General features: G+C 39.7%; 1 protein-coding gene across 1 annotated transcript; it reads right to left on the bottom strand.

The window, feature by feature from the left end:
* Window positions 1-66: 66 nt before the first annotated feature.
* On the bottom strand, window positions 67-17,397 carry STEAP2 (STEAP2 metalloreductase). The gene is made up of 6 exons (XM_068404925.1): window positions 17,348-17,397; window positions 16,820-16,960; window positions 13,609-14,133; window positions 11,436-11,963; window positions 9,204-9,368; window positions 67-1,922 (listed from the first exon to the last, which is right to left on the bottom strand). The coding sequence occupies exons 3-6, from the start codon at window positions 14,098-14,100 to the stop codon at window positions 1,638-1,640; spliced, it is 1,470 nt and encodes a 489-aa protein (XP_068261026.1). The 5' UTR covers window positions 14,101-14,133; window positions 16,820-16,960; window positions 17,348-17,397; the 3' UTR covers window positions 67-1,637.
* Window positions 17,398-17,711: the final 314 nt, after the last annotated feature.

Here is a 17,711-nt window from a genome sequence, read left to right on the forward strand (position 1 = left end):
ACCCAGAATATACACAGGCTTGATGTGTAAGTTTAGGGAATACAGATACTACAATGAAAATGAATTTGTTGTAGGTTTTTTTAAATTTGAAATTAAATTAAGAACAATGGAGATGAATTCTTTAAATTTAGGCTGGTCTAACTGGGGGCAGAGTTTGATTCTAGCTGCTTCTTGTTCTATGGAGTTGTTAGTTTTATTACAGAGATAATGAGATTTGCAGGACTAGTGATGCTTAAGGATAAATTCAAGCTTAAGTACTGTATATTTCTGATGTATCATATTGATGACAAATTCTTGCAAAGTAATAAATGCAAGTGAAGGTTCAGCTAAGCAAGTCAGATCCTAAACAGTGCAAATGTAGGTAAGAAAAATATAATTTCATACAAGTAAAGAAAATTAGGACCAAATACACATTCTGATTCACTGAAATAAAGGTTTTGCTAATCAAGCAGGAGTAGCCTGAAGGTACGAGTTGTTTGGCTGTTTTGTTAGAGAAGAATAGAACTTGGCAAAGCAGTAGTAATAAATAATTGTGAACATTCTTTTGAATCCCAGAGGAAATGCAAATGTCAAGTTTTAGAGATAAATTCATTTTTAAGTATAAGAATAATAATTTTGTTTCTCAACAATTCAGGCATATCCCAGAGACACTTGTTGTAAAAGTAAGACTTTCATACAAAAATAGAAGATTGGATTTCCACAAAAAGATACTAGGAATTTAAGACAGACTCTGGGAAATTCGTATGTAATAACTGAAACTCCAGTGTACAAACATATAGAACATGAGTATTGTGTTGCTTCCCTGTTGTACCAACATACTGGAAGTTTCACAGTGAAAATGGATTTTTGTTGTTGCAGATTTCTCAGCTTTTTTTTTTTTGTTTTAAAATATTTCCTGATATTTCGAACTCATTCTAAAATCAAAACCTAGTTGCTTGCACACATATCTGCAAGTCTTTCTATACATGTATAACACTGTTTTGAATTTTCATTATAGGATGTATGGAAATAAAGAGATGCCAAAGGTCTAAAATCCTATGTGATACTTTGAAAAAAACAACCCTGTTAGTACAATTACACCATAACTGAAACTGATTTTGCATATTCAAATCATGGAATGGTGTAAAACCACACACAAATATACTGTACATGTGCAACACATCATTAGAAAATTTGTTTCAAAACCTGATTATTTCCTAAATTATTAACTCTTAGTCTATATTCTGAACTTACTAACCCAGAAGTGTGGTTTTAATAAAAGAAATGCTGCCCAGAAAATGTGGTATCAATAAATACAGCTTTGACACATATGCTCTAAGTCAAAGAAATATCTGGAAAGCATGGTTATAATAAAATACTGTTATGATATAACTGTGCAAAGGAGCATTAAAAAATTCTGATTTCATAATCAACTGCCTTCTGTAATTTAAAACAAAAATATTTTTGTAGTTATCTATCTGAAGTAGTAGTCTTCTAGTTATAAGTTTCTCATAGTTTGGTTGAGAGCTTGTACTGTATGCCAAGCAAGTCCACAGTGACTTTACTCATATTTTAACTAAACTCCTAAAAGTACAAGTTTATGACAAAAAAAAAAAATCCAAACATTTACAACAGTGCTAACAAATATTAGTCTACCATCACATCACAGTTATCCTTTCTGGGGAGAGATGTGGAACAGACGCACTTGCTTCTTCTATAACATGGCTTTTCTCCCATCCTCTTCGAATTCTCCTCAGTTTCCTGCTTACACATGGCAAAAGTAACATGATCTTACCTAGAATTACAACGGAAGGGAGAACAAGGGCAAGAACAAAATTTGGTGGTGTATAAAATCTGTAATACTCTTCTTCAAAAGCTCTTTTCCATCCGTAAATCAGTACATGGAAGGTACTTATGAGCAGAGCAACATATCCAAGTGTAGACTGAAAAAAGAGAGAACAGGGAAAAAAGAAGAGATAATAGTAGTTGGTCCTTCATCTGACAGCTCTAATCCATTGTTTTAACATTTCTATTAGACATCATGTTAAAATCTCTTAACTACACACTATTTTAAATTAGCAATATGTGGGTTTAAGTTCACATGTTCTGAAAACTACAGACTGAACTGAACGCTGATTCACAACATATCTCTGCTAGCATCTGTAGGCCTTAGTCAAAGCTGAAATGAAGATGATGTTTGCCCAAATTCTAAGTAATGGAAGTCAGTTTCAGGATATGTATGCGAATAAGGAACAATCCCAGTGAAGTTACTGGAACAACATCAGTTGTGATTGGCAATTAAGTTCCCTGTTTCTTAACTATGAGGGTAGATCACTTCAAGATTCATGATTATGGAACAATGCAATTCTGCTGGAAGAGATCTGGGCCTAACATTCCAGTCACTCTGCAAGGTGCAGGTTGCTTCTTCCTCACAATGGCCTACATCCACTTGTCAAGTTAGCATAAACCAGCCCCTATCTTTCCCCATCAGCTGTTGCCTACTGGTTAACGGGAAGATCTGGACTGCAGGACTTGGGCATAATAGCACAAGGCAATGATGCAGTTTATCATGAACAGGTAGTGCTGGATGAAATGTGAAGTAGAAGGTTTGCACAGCACCCTGCAGAGGATGTCTGATCACATAATCTAGAGCATGCCACAGAAGGTAGTGCTAACAGGGGTCACTCACTATTTCTGTGAATCTGCCCTTTTAAGAACCCTGTAGTTGTATGGCTCTGCAGACTTGAGTTAAATGTATCAACCTTGACTTTCCCAAACCACGGTAAAAAGACTATTATGCTTTAATTCTGATAGTGGTCAAATGAAGAAAAAAATCTTTTTGGCCAAAACTGATGTAATGACTAACTTGGTTGGGAAACATTTGTAGAAAATCATCGAAATAGAGAATGAATATTAAGAAAGGTAACTGACTATCAAGTTTTGGGTTAATTCCAGTAAACAGAGAGGCAAAGAAAAATGCAGCCTAAGGTTCTGTCATAGTTAGTGAAAGAATTAATTCTTTCTACTTCAAGATGAACCAGTTTCTAGGGAAAGGAGAATGTCTGAGCTAATACCATTTGCAAGGATTCACAGATACAATGTTATAAAAAGGAAAAATACCTTTGATAATTTCTAGAGATTAGTACCATGTTTTTTAACTTACCAATATTCATGCATTTTTTTTGCCAATGGTTTCAGAGCCATGTTGATACATTTTAGATATGCTGCACCTTTTTTTTTAAAAATAACAATTTCCTCCCAAAATATTCCACAAGAAACAGAACAATCAGACAACCACTTGTGGATATGAAAATGGCATATGCAGTATCTGAACGGAAATTCTGGTAAGAAATTTGGACAGCAAACAATACTATTAAACCTGATGTTTGAATATGTTATTGCAGATTTTTGCTAGTATGACTGTCCTGAATTCATTGCTTTTATATCACTGCCAGCAGGGAAAAGGGCACAAGTGAATCATATCCCTCATTTCTTCATCAGTCTTACTGATGAGAACTATAACAATTCTTGAAAAAGAAACAGGAGGGAAATGTTATACAGAATCTTCCCAAATTAAAAAAAAAAATAAGGCTTATTTAAATTTCATCTGCAAACTACAGTTTTGAGACATTATGTATGTCTTTCTATCTAATGGTCAAAATGCAAGCTAAAAGAAGTACATTTATCAGTACATTTTGAACTAACAGCACAAGGACAAGAAAAGCACGTGATGCACCTCTATTAAGTTCCTTTTTGGCCCTGTGGAAAGTTGCCATATGTTTCTTTGAAGTGTTGCTAGGGCATATGCTAGTATGTACTGGACCATTTCAACCACTCATCTGAAAATCTGACAACTAAGATGCTCCTATAGGGGCTTCTGTCAGCTACTGATGGTATTTTCTTCTACCAGGCCCTTAACTGCCATATTTCTGTGCTGTGCTTTTGACAGTAATAACATCACTTAGCTAGAAAGAGGATGTCCTCCACACAGCTTAGCATTCTGCAGTCTTCGGTTTGTTTAGTCAAGGCAGATCTGCACTAGAAAGTTCCATTAACAGCATTTATCCCTGGTTGCAGCTACCGACCGTGACTTTTCCAAAGTACAAGCAAGACTGGCTGCCTTTGCTACTTAAGTAAAACCCCACTGCAGGAGTCTGTGTCAGTACAAAACTTTGTGTTTGTTATAAAGACTTGATTTTTCTGTATCTGCAAATGTTCAAAGACTCCAGCAATGGCTGTACAGTAGTAAAATGAGGAAACTCAGAACTAACTGAAGCAGGCTTGGACAAAAAGACATCAGCTAGTGCAGGAAAAGGCACTGTTGGGCAGCTGAACAGTAAAAATAAAATCAGTTGGTAGTACTGGATCATACTACGAATCTTGGCCAGCAGTAGTATCAGAAAGCCATATTCCAAAGTTAACCACCCCTATGGATGCTAACATGAAAGATGTTTCAATTATTGAGAAATAAATGATGACTGTACTGTGGAAGTTATTAATTGCTAGAAAGCAATCTGTTTAATACTGGAAAGGTAAGAGAGCTGCTGTCATTCAGGTATTCAAGGTTATTTTCTTCTGCACAAATTTATGACTGGACAATGTGGAGGAGGGAATACAGGGATTAAAGGCAATGGATTTCCTGAAACATAATTGTGCTTCAGATGCCATATACATATTGCATTTCTGTCATCCTTTCCTGGCTTCTTAAGACACAAAAAAAAAGGGATGAGTATGTCTACGAGAGCTGGAAAATCACTAACACTAATGTTACCACAGGGAGGTCAGGAGAGGCACAGGATGCTAACTTCTTTAAGAGCAGATGACTTTTGAAAGCAGCAAGAGGGGATACTTTTCCTTCACTGGTAAATATACATTGGTGAGTGAGTAGCAATATCAGTTGTAACTCTTGGGAACCCTCTGCCTAGGCTCTAGGATGGCTGCTGGGAAAAGAGGAAGAACATCTTTCGTTGCTTTGCTTCCTTATCTTCCATAATACTGTGTTTCCTGGAAGCTGAGTAATAGATTAGCACATTTCCTATGGACTCCCCAATCTTTTAGCTTTTCTCTAAGTCTTCCCTGTTTTGTTTCTTTTCTTTCCTGATCAAAATCAGTTTTTGAGCCAGTGTGGGAAATTCCCAGACAAGGCCACTGATAAACTGGACAAACTGGCATTGTTTGGGGGGAAAAAAATAAGCGTTAGAGTAGTGGAAAAGATGCAGGAGGAAAATCCCTAAAATGTTATCAGGAAGATGTACATATATAGAGACACAAATCTGCTGTGGGACAAAACTGCTTCAGGAATTCCTACCTTCACAATGGTCGAGTAGTTCCAAGCAATTTATATATACAAAAGGTATTTTCCAAAGCCTATGCTTATTCAAGGTATACTTCAGATTCCCCAGTGACAGGATATTGCTAAACTTATAAAAGGGCTGTAGCAATTCTGACTGGAATCTTACCCATAAACTTGTGAAATACTCAGGCCTCATTATTCTTTATTCTGGGGCAAAAGTTTCCTATTCTTGTGAGAGAACCAAGGCAGGGCAGCCCTTTCTCAAAGTGTGTGCACAAGTAAAGTTCTAGTAATACTGTCTCCAAAAAACTTTAGGATTGTGCGGGCAGACAAAAGGAATGTCTACAAAAAGATCAGCTTCCTACTACGCAGATGACAGATTTGTGCTGATTTTTGCTAAGAAACATAAAGCTCAGCTTTCAAAGCCAGTCTGCTCTGTCCATTGCCACTTTGAGTGATGTACTTTGGACTTGAACTCTGGAAAACAAAAGCAGTAGTCATTTATGCTTACACTATATATTTACACTTTAACTTCCTTCAGAAGACTGAAGGACCTGGTGCAGCACAGCTTGCAGATAACATTCTCCATTTCCATGTATTTTACATGAACATTCAAGGACTAGTTTCAATAAATGTCTTTTTCTGTTTGCAGTGTGTTGGTTTAGGCTAGTTATTCTGCCTGCTCTGACAAAATCTGAATTCTTTTTTATTTCTTGCCCATGTCTATCTTTGTTCCTTATCCAAATATGTTTAGAAGAGAGAAAGAAGAGTACTGAAGTGGCATGTAAGAAAACTGATGCACTGGTTTATAAGCTCCAGCTTCTTCCCTGCTTCTTTCTTCGGTAAGCTCCAACTCTGGGTCATGTTAAGATGCCTGCAAAGTTTCATGCTAAGTTTCCATCATCTAGGATGTCCTACTGAGCAAACTTTTAATCACTGTCTGGTTCTGTGGCTCCTCCATCTGGATAAGTGTTTCTCTCCGAATCATGAGGAAGTAATCTGGTATTTGTTCTGTACAGTGGTCAGCTCTATACTGCAGCAACTCCAAGTTTCCTGCTGGTCTCTTAGCTCCCGGTAGGGCTGACACAGTAACTTCCTTTTGCATCACTATTCAGCCTTCTCATATCTCACTTTGTTCATATTCTTACTCTGAGGGAATGAGCAGAGCCTGCACTGCTGCTCCTCTCAAAGTCCTTTTCCCTTGATCAAGCAGGCTGGAATTTTTGGGGCTGCTGACATCTATGCTGTAAAACCAGGCTAGGTAATATGGAGGTATCTCCAAAATAATCTGGGATATCAAAGACAGCAATGATTTCTGGGCAAAAACATTAACAACTGAGGTTTCTTTACATATAAAGAAGGCTGTGGTAGATGTCTGTTTGAACCACTGTAGGTAGGGAAGATGCTGCTCAGGGCTTGTACTACTGGAACAAGGCTAGAAAATAGTCTATACCATATATGTTAATCCTAAATTCAGGTTTTCCTAGTAGGACTCAAGACTGGAATGTTTTAGTGGTACAACTCTTTAGAAGAGGCCAGACTGTTATTTTGATGAAACTGTATTTACTAAGATGAGCAAGCAATTGTATGTTGTCCTGAGGTGAGAAATTGGCTGTGTTGACTGACTTGATTCTTCATCTGTCAGATGCAAAACAAGTTCAGCAATTATTGCAGCAAATCATCTGAGATTCAGGACTAAAGCTAGAGACATACTGCTTTTCCCCAGTAACTACAGGCCTGTTAGTCTCACCTTGGTGCCTGGCAAAATTATGGAGAAAATTATTCTGGGAGTTATTGAAACAAATCTCAAAGACAATGCAGTCTGAGATGATGGGCTAATAGTTCTAGTGTTTGTTCCCCTGACTTAAAGAAGTCTGAGAAAATTAAGTTCAAATTCACTTCATCACATAGCACTTCAGTAGAAGAAAAATATAAAAGACTGTAAATATTATGATGTTTTATCTGTTCTACTTGCACACTGGGTACAGTGAAGCTTGTGCAGAAATGCAGACTCCTTTTATTTTAGTGAGGGATCAATGAAAGTCTGTTTTCTGATTGAATAAAGCAAGAGGACTTTTTTGAGGGACAAGTAACTAAATGAAGAACAGCTTACATCCTGAGAGGTAATTAATGACAAAGTAAAGTACCTTTAATGATCATTAACTTTAGGAAATTTTTAGTAGTTCGATATTCCTTGTGATTAAAAATTGCAAATGATCATAATTACCAGTACCAGTTCTCTTCAGCATGTAATGCAGTATCAACTGTAACATACCTCCAGAGCAAACAACTTGTTCCCAATCACGTTCCTCAAAATACTGACAGATGATTCATTAAAGTTCATAATTATTTAAATTTGGAACTATTTTGACTTTATTTACAGTGGAAAGAACTGTGGTAAATATGACACAATAAAAAGTGTACTGTAGACACAGCATTGTGTGATTATTGTTGGGTTTTGACTCAGTCACTCAGCCTGAAATGTGAGTAAGGAAAAATAAGACACAAACACTGGGTTTGTGGCTGAAAGTCATTATGGGATGAAGGCATCACCTCACTCATGAGTGAATACATATTTTTCCCTTTTGCAGTAACATTTTACATAACCCAACAGCAGTACTGTTGTCCCTGCACAGAGAACTCTGAATGGTTGGGTTGTTGTAACAATACAAAATGGGTATTTACTCCCTCTGAAGGCTCAAAACCATGAGAGAGAACAAACAGTTCTGTCAGGGGAATTCTTATTTGAAAAAAAATTTCAGCAAACTTTCTGTAGGCCTACCTGGAGTGTTCCACCAACAGAAATGCTAGGGGAAGAGTTTTACGTTACTTTACAGACAGAAGACCTCTGACAACTATAGCGAAAAAAGTGTTCCCCGTCACTCCCTTTAAAATGTCCGTAAGTTATGAAGCGCAACTCAAACCCTGAACAGTAAAGTCAGTGCCTGTGTTCTGAAGGTAGGAATTTGAAACAGTGACAGGACTAAGAATTAGGCAATATTATTACAGTGGCTATATTGAAAAAACATTAATCAGAAAACACTGAGTTAAGACTAGAGTACTGAATCCAAAGTCAAAGAACAAAACAAAACCCAGAACTGCATGTACACACTTAGGAAATTTATCACAAGATTGAATCCTAGTAAAATTTCTTATCACTGACTGCTACCTAAAACTAATGGCAATTTTGTTTGGAAGCAAACATTAAGCTGTTTACTAAAGCCTATATTTCTCAGTATTTTATGCTGGTTAGATCTGCCTGTTGTAGATATTTATCTGAGGAAGGAGGGCAGCAGAAGGCATGCTAGGACCTGGAAAAGCTTCTGCTTTTAACAAACAAAGGTCCATATTTTACTAATAGGTATTTTCAGCTAATGGGAATAACACAGTTGAGAACTGTGTTAATTCACACACAGTGGAGAGGAAGCAAAGCTGAATCAATGACACCATGGCTGTCAGAAGGCTGTGCAATAAAAGTCCTGCAAGAAAAATTAAGTCTTCAATTTTAACAGTTGTGTGCATCTACGTATAGCAGTATCTCATCAGTATCATTGCCTTTAGCAAATTTGTCCAAATTTATCTAATTTAAATTTAGCAATAAATTCTCACAATGGAAAAGGAATAGATTAGAGCTCATTTGGTCTTAGCTGTGTTGATTATTTAAGACCAAGAAGTGTCTTATGTTGACCATTCTTATTTAAGACCAAGAAATGCAAATCCTATTCTAACACTCATGAAATGCTTAATGTGCCTTCATGATAATATATCTGCTGAGTAAGGATATGTTGTTTTTATTAACTTACCAGACAGAGGGGAAAACAAAAGCTCTCATCATGTTGCAAAGTGCTTTTCATCATCATCATCATGATGATCATCACCATCAAGGAATTCTTATTAAGAAGAAAACCCCCTTACTCAAAAAGTAACGCACCTGAATAAAACTGAACTCCCTCCAGTTTAAGGCACTGTTTACTGAAGGGATGGAAGTTACTGCCAGCAAAGCAAGCAATCCAAGACTCATTATTCCAAAGGAAATATACATTTCAATTCGCCACACTTCTTCCTCATTCCAAGAATTTTCAACATTTGCATGAACCTGATGAAAGAGCAGAAAGGAAGCACTTTATTCTACAGAACATTAAAAATACCAACAGAAGTTATTTTGCTGAGTAAAAGCCTACAGTCACAGGACAACTATAAAACAGGGTCAAATATTTCAGAGGTTTCCTCATATCTTGGAGAAAAACAGCTATTTCCTTAATGCTGGTATTGGCTCTTGTTAGATTAAAAATACATTAAGCATGGAAACTTAGATGAGTTGTTAAAAGAAAAATGTAACATTATATACTATTTATAACAACTAGGTTATAAAAAACAGATAAATCTGTGCATTCCTATACACTGTAGAAAAGTAGCTGTGTTCTTCAGACCCTGGAAACTTAAATTCTAAAACATAAATTGGGTAAACCCGCAATTTGTGTTTAGTTTGTTACATTTAGAAACAGTTTAGCATCATTTCCTGTTTTTGCTTCAGCTCCCTATGCTGAGACCAAGTTATTTTGCCTTTCACTGCTGACATCAGATACATCCAAGAATATTCTGGTTGGAGAGCTTTGCCAGAAAAAAAGAAACAACTCGGGTCCTTAAGTAATGACGCTTGGATATTCGATTATTTTTCCACTTTCAGGTGAACTATTGTGATATGTCTTGAAACAAGTTTGCTAGGAACATTAGCAAGTGAGAGTTTTACGATATTATCAAAACCAAGATAATTTCTTAGTAAAAGTATCAGTGGGTCCTTTCCTAATACTAAGTGTGAACAATTACAGTTTCTTGCTGCCTTTTATAGTTTTGCTCTTCGTGTCTTTCTCTTAAGTTCAATTTTTCACACTAGCCCTTTTAGAATTTGTGGACCCAATCCCCATTAATTTGTTCCATTTCATTTGATTTCCTTAGTTTGACTTAGTTTTCTGTTCCACCACATCTCTCTTTCCTGGAGATTTTATGTGCTGAATGGCAATGCTGCTTTTCTGCCACTTTAAAGGTGACAGTAAGCTACCTCACTGACAGACAGAAGCATCAGACCCTCTTTTAAAGGGTGACAGCTTTGTCGGAGATTGTTTCAGGGTTATGCAAGACCAACTGACTGTGAGTCAGTTTCTATTGCCTGTAACAGATGATGTTCACAGAGTTTTTAATGAATAAAATATTTGTACCAGTGGTCCAAAATGTTACAAAGTAACAGCATTTTCATTTTGTAAACATAGATGTATCTGTAAGGATTATTACAGCATCTACCCTTATGCTTTTTTCACACGTGTAAATGCACTTATGATATACATACTTCCCTGATATGTTAAGTATACATAGAGAAGAACATACCTCAGAAACTCAGAAGTTTCCTGCTGTTACTCTTACCCTGTCTATCCTACATTTTCCTTGTGTATATTACTACGAGGGATTTAAGCAGGACCTATCCTTGAATCCCCCTACCACACAAACTTGACTGCAGCTTGACCCAGAGGTAAGCACAACGCACAGATGTTTCTTTTTAGACTCTTTTCTTACTTGGCACTAGCTATACATAAGATAACCCATAACATTCTCCACTGAAAACAGTGGAACAGTCTATGTTTAGCCCACAGCCAGGGCTAAACAATAACCAGTTGTTCTATCACCCAAGACCCCTCCCCCCAGCTGAGAAAGGGAATTGGGAAAAGGAGGGAGACTAGTGGGTTGAAATTTAAACAGATTTAATAAAATAAGAAAACCAATATCAATATAAAAGACACAAAATTCTACTTAGCTCACAGAATGGTGGCAAGTCCCTCCAGAGATAATAACCATTGAGAAAAGGAGGAAAAGAGCAAAAAGCCCCTCCCATTCCCCCCAAGCTTTCCCATTTATAGTGAACATGATGTTAATGTTATAGAATACACCTGTGGGCCAGCCTGGGTCAGCTGCCCTGCATTTAACTGCTAATGGCCTTGATCATCATACCACAGCTGGCCACAAACTGAAACAAAATGTAACAGAAAATTGATTCTATAAATTTTATCCCTGCAAAACCAGGACAGGAACAGATTAAGAAAACATATATATTGTATTCATGAGCCATATGCATACAGCCAAGGCATTTTTTGCTTACCGAAGATTGGCTTACCTGTTGATATGCCATATTGAGGAACAAGTATCGCTCCGATCTCCTCATAGGTAAGCAGAGGCTGTATGCCACATGCACTGTTGCAAAGAAAAAACTGAGCAGTCCAAGCTGCTTTCGACATTGGAGCCAATTGTCCAGCCAAGGTGGAAATCGCCTATACTTAGTACCATAGTGAAGCTGGTAGGCAGCTGCAATAAGTCCTGATAAATACACTAGAGAAAGTAAAGTAATAGCAACAATTGGTAGAGTCTTGTTCACGATCTCAATGGGGATCTTGTAAAAGTCACTCTGCTGATTTCTCACATATGGATGGATTACGTCTCTGACGAAGGAATAGATGAAGAAAAACGTTGCCAGGCTAATGGCAATCACTACAGGCCCCTTCCACAGTGTGAAGAGTCGCAGAGGTAAGTTTTCAATCTCCCTCGAAGATGACAATGCCCCCAAATCAATAGGAATAAAACTGAGGTGATGGGCAAGCTCAATAACTTGATGACGAGCCTGAACATTGTTACTGCATATATAGACCTGTTGGGAAAGTCAAGTGAATTGTCTGTAGTCAGAGAAAGGGATTCAAAGGTTAAAAAAAAAAAAAAACCAAAACAAAACCTAACACACAAAAACCGTAAGAGCCTCCAGGACAAAACCACAGCACTGCTGCTAAAACTGTACACTGTTATCCCAGCTTATACCAGCAAGATAAGAATGAAACCATATACAAATCCAGCCAAAGTAAAAATACGCACACTGATTTAGCAACAGAGTAACCAAACCAAAACTGCCTTTTTCTTGGAGTTAATAATGAGCCCTGGTAACCTGCACACTGAAACCCCCCACAGCGAAATGTCTACAGGACTGAATTGAACTTGAAACAATAGCTAAAAGCATTTCAGAAAATCACGAGTCTCTCAAAAATACAGGAATCTTAATGATGACCCTAAAACAGCTGTAGCACAAGCAGATGGCAGAGAACTGTGTAATCTCTCCATGTATAACAATTTTAGCTTAATTTCACAATCCAGATTTCCACAAAAATTGACTGTTTAACAGAAAAGACAAAAACTATCAGCCAAATAAGAACTCCTTCTAAAGACCAGTTTATTATACAGTGAAAGAAATGCACTGCTACAGAGTACTTTAAAGTTCCTTTAAAATTTACAGTGGGCTATAGTTTGCCCAACACTGTTTGCTGATCATCTGCATTAGAGCAAACATGATCAGTTTGACAGAAGTTATTTACTTATGGTGCAGTGCTGTTCTGAAAGGGGATAAAAATATTAGTGAGGTTATTTTTTAAATTATGCTAATTCTGTATCAATTGCATTCCATTTAAAATCTACCTGAAGTGCCAGAAAGCTCAATTTAGTCTCCAATAGTCACGTGACAGCAGTCATTTCTCATGCAATTCTCTGAATCCATAAAGCCGTGAAGGACTGCATAGGTTAAATCCTTTGTATCACTTCAGCAAAGCATGAAAAACATAAAGCTGCCTTTTCTATATGCAGGACAGATTTGGGCAACATACTGGGAAAGAATTTGAACATGATGTTCCCAAGCAGCCCTGGATCAAATGAATGATCACTTAGAAACATATGTGCCTCCTTCTGTTTGCTCATATTTATGATCTTGGGGCATTCAAAAAGCTAGATATTTTCTTTCATTCACTTTGCTGTTACCTTGAATGCAAGCGTTTTTAGAACAGCTCATTCCTGAGCCTTGGGATCAGGACCTTAGATTTCTGTGCATCTCTTTCAGTAGTTCACTCCATGTAAACCAATACTGAAACTAGAATATACTGGGAAAGACTGCCTCTATCCTTGTATAAAAATTAACGTATTTCCTACAGAAGACATGAAGACCCAACTCCTCTCCTCTGTCTGTAGTCATCTAAAGGTCAGCTATCTAGTGTAAGCTAGTATCCACATTTCCTCTGCAATCTTTAAAAATAAACAGGCATCCCAGGGGACGATTTGGACCACTTAATCTACATGTCTTACAGTGGATGAACTAGACTCTGAAAGTTTTATTGGCTACTAAAGCTTAAACTAAAGGCCCAACATTTTAGGTACGTTAAGTCAGGCAGAATGAATCCCATGAGTTCTGGCTGCTTACATTCAGTTCCTGTCATTTTCATCTTACAAACAAGTTAAATTAATACAAATACAACGTTTACCTGTCTGCTGGCATCCTTTGGTCCTAACTGCAGTGACCAAGCTGAAACAACATTGAATCCTTTGACAATCAGGGAATCTGGGAAAAGTGATGCCAAATACTCTGCATTGGAGTCCGGATATTGGTCTACTCTTGTATTATTGCTGACATCAATCAGAATTTTACCAGCAAGTAAATGCTTGAGGTCCCACAAAGAGGCATAATGTTCTCTGTGTATGGCTACAAAAATTATGTTTGTTTTTGCTACTGCATCTTCATGGTGAGTGACATCAACCACATGGGGAAAGAACTCGGCAGCAAGTTTAGGGTTTCTGCTTCCTAAGACCACGTGGTACCCGCATCTGATAAGCCTAATTGTCAATGACTTAGCAAAGTCTCCACTTCCAATGATGCCTATTGTGATCTTACTGACATCCTTGATGCCATTGGCAACATTTGGTAGAAAAGTTTCATTGAGGTTCTTAGGACTTCCCATCATAGAGATCAATTCCATACTTCCAAGACAGCAAACCTACACTTATTTCTTCTGGAAAAAAAAAAACAAAACCAAAGATAAAGCAACAGAAGGGAAAATGCAGCATCATACAATTTTACAAGACATCAGAATCCATAAACATCTCTGGGAGCAAAATATGTGGTCTAAGTTTCATGTATATTTTCTCCTTAATAAAGTATGTGCTAATCAATTTTGTCTTGCAATGTGTCACCAATCCAAGGAGAAAAATAAAATACTTCAAGCACTTCAATAATACAGTTACAGAAGTAAATGATAGTTTTTCCATCTTCTCACATTCCCTGTCTTCCACTGCCTTGGAATACTGGACCATAAGAATAACCTTGTGCTCCTGAAACTAATGGTCAATGGAATAATGACAAGAAACATGTAAGGAAAACTGGGTAATTATGGAAAATATTAGAAGGCAGAGATAGCTGGCTTGTGGCTGGCATAAGGACAGTTTGTTCATAGAAGCTGGATTCCATTAAAAGCTGATGCAGGTTATTATCAGTGCAGTAAGGGAGGCTTTGAAGAAGAACAGAGGCTATGGCTCACAGAAAATTAAAAGAAATACTGCTATGGCTTTGGAGAGAAGAGGTTACAGAACTGCAGTAAAGCTGTAACAAAGACAAAAAGACATAAAAAACCCAAGAAAACAACCCTCAGGAGAGAAGCCTTCATGAGACCACAATTATGACATAAGTGGTTCTGCACTGTAGAACAGGAATGAGTACTGAAAATGAAGGAAGCAATGAGTAAAGGCAGGCTAAGAAGGAGCAAAGAGAAACCATGAGGTTGCTGTCTTGGGAGCAATCAACAACAGACCACATAGAAAGGAGGAGCTGAATGAACCTCTTCCTGAGCCACCGTCCAAGAGCTGATATGATGGTAACTAATCACCAGTGGGGGACTTTACCCAGACATCGGCTAGGAATACAGCATGTGTGGTGAACAACCTCCCACAATTAAAAGTAGCTTTGTGTTTCAAAAATTGGAGGAAGCTACTACAGGAATGAGCATTTTTCATTTCAGCTTTAACTAGAAGGGAAGAACTCACTGAAACTAGACTGAGCCGTTAAAAACTGAAAGCAATATGTGAAAGTGACCACAAAATCAGCATTCTAAGAAAGGATTCTAACAGTGAATCCTTCTGGCAGAGGCAGACCATGTGGATTTTTATGCATGCACTGGAAAAACATTGACTTCTTCCTTACCACAAGACCTGAAATATATCTAACACATGATCAAAATACCAGTATTTCCTGTACCATGATGGGTTCTCATCCAGGAACATAATGAGAATAGCTGTATTTTGATCAGAGATATACATCAACTGGATATGACAGAACACGTATGCATTCACCATGTGATTACAGAGGCCCATTTTAGTTCATGCCACATGATGTAAAGGTGCTGCAAAACTTTAGGATAGAAAGGGAACTGCCACGAGAAAATGGGGGGGGGCTACCAATACTGTTTAACCATACTGCAGCCTACTTGGGAGAGTGGGCATCAAGGATTTGGACATGATGAATTGCTCTGGTGAGCTGACTTTGGCTCACTGGCCAAAGTTTCTCACTGCCTGTCCTAAGGAAAGTAATGTGAGGAACCGAATAAAACTAACGGGCTTTATAAAAACCCCTCAGGGACTAGGCAGACATGACTCTTGCGCAAATAATCTAAGAGGTGGAAGAGATCAGAGAGCTGGAGGTTACTGAAAGGGACTATATGAAATGCACAACAGCAATTCAGAGGAAAGAGAGTGTATAAGACTGTTTTAACTGCATCAGGAGAGTTTTAATGACCTGAAAAATCACACAAAAAAGTAAAAAAAAAAAAAAAAAGGGGTGGTGGTGCATGGCTAAGGAACAGTATAAAGAGACAGTGCTATCATGTAGGGATAAAATCAGAACAGCAACGGTACAGAAATGATTTACAGTGAAGGACATAAAGGGTAACAAGTAAAGGTTCCATAAACACAATAGAAGACAGAAGGCAAGGTTTATAACTTAAGAGGAAAAGGAACAAATTATAGGTGAAACAAAATAGGATAAAGTGTTAAATGTTTTCTTTATTTCAGCCCTCAGAAGAAAGGTTAATTGTGAATAGATATTTAATGAAATTCCTTTTACAGGGAGACAGAAGGTGAGGTCAAAGTGGAAAAAGGCAAGTTAAAAGTAAAGGATAAAGTTAAAGATTTTCAAGTCAGCAGACACTTATGAAACCTACCCCTGATGCTTAAAATGCTGACTGAAGTGACATCTTGAGAATTCAGAGGGGACAAGAGAGGCAGACTAGCACATACCTCTTTTAGAGGAGAGGACGAAGACTGAGGAAAGCAAAAGACTTGTCAGCCTAACTTCAGCCTCTCGACAGATTTTACATCAAGGTATTGAGCAATCAGTGTGTAAATGGTTAAATGGGAAGCAGATGATAAGAAGTAGCTAAGGTGGGTTGTTCTGGAACAGATTACAACAAAACCAACCTTCTTTTACAAAATATCTGGCTTCACAGATATGAAAAATAGTAGGAGCGATATAAATTTGACATTTGCCCTTAGATAAGCTAAGAAAACACTACACAGCTATGTCAGACAGAAGGTGATACAGACGTGAAAAACTGCTCTCGGAAAAATAACTAGTGGAGGAGAAAACCGAACCAACAGAAACCCGGGCAGCCACTGAATTTGTGACCACCCGCTGGGGTGGGAACTCACGGGGTGAGGGCTGAGGCGGGGGGCTGGCCGGACGCCGGGCGCAGGCCGGTGCCCGCTCGGCAGGCCAGCGGGCGGCAGCGCGATGCGGGTCTCTACCCCCGGGGAGCTCGGCGGGGCCCAAGTCCTGGCCGGCATCTCCAGCTGCAACGACAACATCGCCCGTGACAAGAGCGAAGACCTCACCGCCGCGCCAGCCTCCATCCTCCGGGCAGAGCTGGGGCAGCGCTGCCAGACCCGGCCGGAGGCACCCCGGCTCCGCGCCACCGCCAGGCACCGGGGCGCCCACGAGGCTGCCGTGGGCCGGGCCGCACCCAGCCCCGCTGCCCGACGCGCTCCGGGGGGCCCCCGACACCGCCAGGCCCGCCAGAGCCTGCCCGGAGAGCAGGGCAGCGGCGGCGGGAGCCCGCCGCCACGGCAGGGGGCAGCGGGGAAACCCCCGTGGGCGATGGCGGGCACGGCCGGCCTGAGGAGGCGCCCGGCGGGGATGGGGGCCCCTCCCGCCCCGGTCCCGTCCCCGGCGCCGCTCACCTCTTCCTGCCCGCCAGGAAAATCAGCGCCGCCGCTTCTCCTCCTCAGACTCCGGCCCGCAGTGGCGGGCGGGGGGGAAGGCGGTGCCTCTCCTGCCGCTGCAGCCCGCCCCCTGCGGCCGCTCCGCCACCGCCACCACGGCGGCCGGGCGGCCAGTGGCGCGCTGCCGCCAGGACTGAGGCGGCGGCGCGGTGACAGCACCGGGGGTCGCCCGCCTGTGGGGAAAGAGAGGGGTGCGGCCGGCCCCGCGGTGCCCTCGGCCGAGGCCCCCGGTCACTGCGCTCCTGCCACAAACCCCTCGGGCCAGCGCAACACCCCCGGCACACACAGACCCAGCCCCAGCCCCAGGGTCCCGCCGACACGG

The sequence above is a fragment of the Nyctibius grandis genome, chromosome 7, assembly GCF_013368605.1.
Source record: "Nyctibius grandis isolate bNycGra1 chromosome 7, bNycGra1.pri, whole genome shotgun sequence".
Classification (NCBI taxonomy): domain Eukaryota; kingdom Metazoa; phylum Chordata; class Aves; order Nyctibiiformes; family Nyctibiidae; genus Nyctibius; species Nyctibius grandis.